Source organism: Lactuca saligna, chromosome 8 (genome assembly GCF_052625555.1).
Source record: "Lactuca saligna cultivar CGN05327 chromosome 8, ASM5262555v1, whole genome shotgun sequence".
In the NCBI taxonomy this organism is placed as follows: domain Eukaryota; kingdom Viridiplantae; phylum Streptophyta; class Magnoliopsida; order Asterales; family Asteraceae; genus Lactuca; species Lactuca saligna.
In genome coordinates, this window is record NC_136424.1 from 157,559,487 (window position 1) to 157,565,600 (window position 6,114).

The following is a 6,114-nucleotide window of genomic DNA, read 5'->3' on the forward strand; positions in this document are numbered from 1 at the left end:
TTTGATGCAAAAGAAAAGAAAAAAAAATTGTTTATTATATTATCTTTTATTTTATTTTTCCTTTTACAACCATTCGATTGTGAAAAATCTAACAATGTCATTCAAATTCAAAATAATTCTAACTACTACAATCATAGTTTCCTAATAAAAGAATAGAAAGTACAATGCCATAATCAGACAAAAAAAAAATCACAACCTTGGCTTCCTACCTAAAATCCGTAATATCTCCAACACGCTTTGAATCCGTTCTGATATATTGATGTAAAGGCATCTTTGTGCCACCTCATCCATCTCCCCAAAAGGCGGCCAACCGTATTTTTGAAAAGGCGGTAACTCTTTAGAAGTCAATAAAGCCGTTTGCTTTAACTTGGGAATATCAAATTCTATCGGCTCCCCAACAATTATTTTTATATCTTTTTTCCATAAAGGTATAGGAGGTCTTTTGCCAAAAATATATTTTTCGGGCATCACCTATAAAGAAATTGAATAGTTGCTAAGATACTGTAAATTTGTAATACAAAGTATCATGTCAACAAGATAATATGATACTACCCAGTAGGGACCACTTTGTACCCAAAATCCATCTAACATGATGTTTTTAGGAAAAGGAGTGCTACAGTGTTGGCATACACCTTTTCCTAAAAACATCATATCAGATGGATTTTAGGTACAAAGTGGTCCCCATTGGGTAGTATCATATCATCTTGTTGATATGATACTACAAACTATATATATATATATATATATATATATATATATATATATATACACACCTTTTGGAAGCCGTGATGGAAAATTGGCAAGACAATTGGGGTTACAGGGGCACGAGCAATGAGACTGGCGGTTCCCCATTTTAATCGTCTTATCGGTTCATCTTCTTGGCAAACTTTTCCTTCGGGAAATGTGTGTAGCTGTCGAATTAAAATCAGAATTTTAATTTTTAGTAAAATATATAAAAATTCGGGTGGTTTGTTTGTTGTTGGGATCTTCAAAAACAATTTTCGTAGTGCGAAATGAAGTGCTACATTGAGAGTTTATTTTAAAAAAAATATATTTTGTTGTAAAAATGAGGATAAAAATTTGGGTAGATTTTTCATACTACAATGCACTAATAAGAAAAAAAAAAGTACAATGAAAAATATAGAGGAAGTACCCAATCACCATTACTTAATCGATCAAGAGCTTCATTCATGTGTTCTTGATAAATTCCACCACCCCTAGTAATTGGAATGCATTTCCCTGCAGATTTTACGGTTTTACCCTTTTTAAACCCATCAAAGATTTAGAAATTAAAGAAACAACAGGAAAACCAGTATTTTCTTCCAACAATTTATAACTTTATATCATATTCCTCTTCCAATAATTTATTGCCCTAACATGTTGTAAACATACAAAAACCATAAAACTTTGAATATGTACAAAAAAAAAAGACACATACCAAGCCTGAAAAAATATGAAAGGACTGGATTTTTGAAGCAAATGTCTTCAGCAGCTAGCACCCATCGTTGCAAATCAGCATTACATGTTGGGAAACCTTTGAATCCCCACATTACAGGATCATCCAATCTGTAAGAAGTACACAACGCAATTATAAACAATGCTCAAAAACTTTTCTCTTCATCAGGAATTTTATAACATACAAGAAACAAAGGGGATTTTGGATCTACATTTTGAAACTGATCATCATAGACTTCAAATCAATCAAAATGGATAATCAAAGGACTGTAGTTATGGATATGTAGGGTTTTACGTTTATCTAAAAGGAAAGCTTCTCTTTGTCTCTCTGATTCTTATAAATTCCACCTCAATAATCAAAATTTTGTAAAAAAAAAAAACTCTTTTACTTAAACAACACACAATCAAACACCCCAATGGTAGTCAAATTTGAATCAGTAGTATGACTGAAGAAGCTTATGCAACTGCAATATGCAAAGTGCAAGCCTAATTGCATTCAGATCATGAAATTGAAGAGAAGTGAAGAACGAGAGATGATTAAATTGAAGAGAAGTAAAGAAAGAGAGACTAACTGACTGACGTGGACATGTGATTGCTAACGGTGATGAGAGGAACACCAGGAGGTCGAGATCTGACGAGATTAAGGAGAGTGTCTGCGTTATGAACAGAAGTAGAGTTTAGGAGACTTGCAACCGCTTTAGCGAAAGTTCCGACTGCCATTATCACAGTCTTCCTTGGTAATCCTCCCAAGTGATTTGGCCTACCCGCCCACTCCATGATCCGCGTCATAACTGATTGTTGATACACCACCACCACCGCCGCCTCAGACAACAAAATGTGGAAAAATAAGTTAGGTCAGAATTGATCGACTATAAGCGACGCCGACAGTGAGGTAAGGCTCTCGAAATTTTTATCGTCCGCCATGTCGATGCTGAAGCCGGAGGATTTTATGAGTTGGGTGGAAGAAGAAATACTTGCTCAAAAAACCATTATAAAAAATAAAAATGCTTTCTATATTTAGGTTTTATTACATGCCAAATTATTATTTGGTACAAGTCTTGGCTAAGCAGTTATAAATAGGGTGAGCATTTGGACCGAATCGAATCGGCTCTTGGATCATATCGGATTTGCATAAATTGGTGGACTTTTGATCGGACCTGTTGAGACTTATCAGGTCAAGGTCCAGGTCTCGTTCCCGGTTTTGGACGTAGAGGTGAGCATTTGGATCAAATCGACTTTTTTGGACCAAACTGGTTTTGCAGAAAACAAAGGTCGAAATGTTCACCTCTAGTTACAAGTAACGAGTGTTGATATTCATGGGATGATGGGAGCATCGTAGATGGAGGGTTTTTCATAGAACAAGGTTCTTTAGGGGAAGGCGGCCAACAATGTATATGACACCATCATAAGACTTAGATTATGAACTATAAACATAGTATCTTTAGATGAGAGTTGGTTAGAACTCGTTTAAATTTTAAGTAAAAGAAACAGGGACATTACATGTTTTAAAGAGAATGGGTGGAAAGGACACAAGCTAGAGAGTAGAGAGTGGTGGGTTTAAGTGTGGTATTTATGTAACATCCCAAAATTGAGACTCGAAAATTTTTGTTTAAGATATTACTTATAAAAATCGTTTACGAAAACATCATTGTTATCATTTCAAAACATCAAATCACAGATCACAAGTCTCAAAAACCATAACATCAAATGGTAAAATATCAGAGTACAATCCCAGGGTTCTCAAAGCGGAAATCATGTGTGTGTGATACGCTGCTACCCTGTTGGCTCCTTCCCCTTAGCTGAAAAGGTACCTGAAACCAAAATTGAAAACGGTAAGCATGAAGCTTAGTGAGTTCCCCCATCATACCACATATCATGCGATCATACATTCTGTCGCGCAATTTTGGGGTGCCCGACCTACCCATGTCAAACCATTTTGGGGCGTTGACCTACCCGTGTCAAGCCGTTTTGGGGTGCTGACCTACCCGTGTCAAGCCATTCTAGGGTGCCTGCCTACCCTCCGGTCTATCTCACCCAGTCATGGGGACTATCACCCCTACTACTATCACATAATAACATATCATAAACATACTGTCAGACATATATGTGGTGTCCGACCTACCATTCGGTCCTAACGACCGAATCGAGGGACTATTCCCCTCCTACTACCACTATTATATATAGCATATCATGCTAACACATAAATATATCATGTAGTAGAAAACCAGACAATTATCACAAAGACAATTATCTCAACTATAATTACAGGTGGGCCAACCTTTGTGCCTTAGACCCACTTCTACTGGAAGGTAACTCACATCAATGTCGTGTAGTGTCTGCATTATCCTTGGTATGAAAATCGACTCTCCCTGACTCCTCAATCCTACACGACAACTTTCTAAGTTATCAATTCATACTCATAACCCTTACAAGGGTCACTCAAGTCCAAGACAAAGTCAAAGTCAAAACCTTGGTCAAAATCAACTTTTGGTCAAAGTCAACATCTGGTTAACCAGACTCGCCTAGTTGGTTCACCAACTCGTCGAGTCCCCTTGTCCACGAAAAGCTACAACCTCGTCCCTACTCGTCGAGCCTAGCAAGAGCTCGACGAATTCGCCTTCAACAACACCTCGGACGTTCTTCAACTGACTTATCGAGTTCCTCCTTGAACTCGTCGAGTCCATCTTCATCCGTATGATGGTGTTTATTCTATGACTCGCCGAGTTCTTCTTCAACTCGCCGAGTCCATCTTCATATGGTTGGGACATTGCCTTGGAATCGTCGAGTCTGTTCATCCACTCGCTGAGTCCTTTGATCTTTAAGTCCATGACAAACCCCTAACAGGCTGAGTGTTCCTTCCATTCAACCAAAGACCATTACCAGAAGACTTTTGGGGGTAACTACGACCCGACTCTCCGAGTCACCCAAGTGACTCGCCGATTCCATCTTTGTCCAAAACTATACAGTCGATTATAATGGATCTTAATGCATCAAAACCATAGATCTGACCTCCTAGGGTCCATTTCATACGTAAAGCTACGAACTTGATGTCCATGCATGGGATTTTTGGCTCCAAAATCCATGAAAAGGGGCTTATAAGATGCATGGGCTTCCCATGGCCATAAAGTTGGCACCTTTATGCCATGGGAACCCTCAATGGTTCAAGATCTTAAGTGTAACTGAATGATACACATTTAATCCAAATATGGCCTTAGAAATGCCTCAAAATGATAAAATCTAAGCCCTAGAGGAGATCTATCAAATGAGAAGTCAAGGTTGAAGCTTTTTACCTTGAATAGGATGGAAATAAGTCAAAACCTCTAGATCTACTAGTCTTCTCTTGATCTTCCAAGCATCCTTCTCTTCTTCAAACTTCAAACCACCATAAAACACATAATAATGGCTCAAGATCACTCAAACAAGGTTAGGGTTTCAATCTAGGGCTTCTCTGAATTGGGAGGGGTAATGGAGGCTGGTTTGGGACTCGATAAACTATTTAAATAGGGTGCAAACCCTAAACATTAGGGTTTTATCCAGACAGCTCCTACTCGTCGAGTTGGTCCCCCGAATGCGGACCGTGTTGACACCAGTGTTGACATCAATCTCCACTACTCGGCCGATGGCTGCTTGACCTTGCTCCATATTCCAAGCAATTCTACGGACCATGATAGGTAGGGCTCGGTCAGCCGAGCCACCCTCGCTTATGTTGTAGAAATGTTTGTCCCCGTTGTAGGGTAAGGGTTGACCTTGCTCGTCGCTCCAGCGATTCAAGTTTGTTGCCCACAAGGGTGTGGGTCCCTGAAATGCTGGTCGGGGGTTGTTAATTGGGGCTTAACCTACTGGGGGTAGGTTGTTGACTTCCGGCTCAGATTCAAATCCATCCGAGAAGCCTTCTGCATGATGATCATCCAAAGGGATTTGATGCTCATCATCAGACTCTGCTTTAAGCCATCCAACATTGCCGTAGGGTGGAAAGTACGGGTCGTCATGATGATGGAATCCAGCCATGATATCTATGCGAGAAAAGGGGAATAAGAATCTTATATAAATAGACGTACTACCTAAGATAATTATAAGATGATCTTTATCAGTTATGTCAATACTTGTGTAGTGTATACCAGTTATATGAAATCGAAGTAGGATAGACCTTCGAATAAGTGGTCCTAACTCCAAATCCACAACCAAACAAGGACATGAAGTAAAGCAAAGATCACAGATTTTGAGTCTATAACACCTAAATTTCATATAACCTTAGTGTATGCACTTAACGACTATTGACCTACTTGATAGAGACCTTTTTAGTTCTCAGATATGTAATTATAGTAACACAAAATACTCCCATAGTATTTTAAACTTATGTTATGTTCTAGTGTTTTCTTTGTAGTAGTGTTGGTAAGTTTTTAGACTTGTTGCCATATCACAACCATTCTAGGGCATATGCTAATCACTCCTCGAACCAGCATAGTTGATCAGGCTATGCCACTCCCAGGACTGACCATACATCCCCGAGCTTACTTGAGATATTCAACAAATCGTAATACTTTTGTACTTGTCATTGTAACACTGATTTTAGTATGAATGCAGACTTGTATACTTAGTTAAATATTTTATTATTTAAAAGTATAGACTCTTGGTCAGAGTGTTTTAATCCCATTGGGT

At 38.6% G+C, this 6,114-nt stretch overlaps 1 protein-coding gene across 2 annotated transcripts; it reads right to left on the bottom strand.

Annotated features, from left to right (window-relative positions):
* LOC145008189 (Phospholipid/glycerol acyltransferase family protein) lies at window positions 1–2,426 on the bottom strand. Of its 2 annotated transcripts, none has more exons than XM_078966814.1 (5): window positions 2,036–2,426; window positions 1,439–1,566; window positions 1,154–1,239; window positions 774–911; window positions 1–471 (listed from the first exon to the last, which is right to left on the bottom strand). In XM_078966814.1, exons 1-5 carry the CDS (start codon window positions 2,242–2,244, stop codon window positions 190–192), a joined length of 843 nt encoding a protein of 280 aa, XP_078822940.1. In that variant the 5' UTR covers window positions 2,245–2,426; the 3' UTR covers window positions 1–189. The 2 variants fall into 2 exon arrangements, with proteins under 2 accessions (XP_078822940.1, XP_078822941.1); XM_078966815.1 differs by having other exon boundaries at window positions 2,028–2,141.
* Between the last annotated feature and the right edge of the window lie 3,688 nt (window positions 2,427–6,114).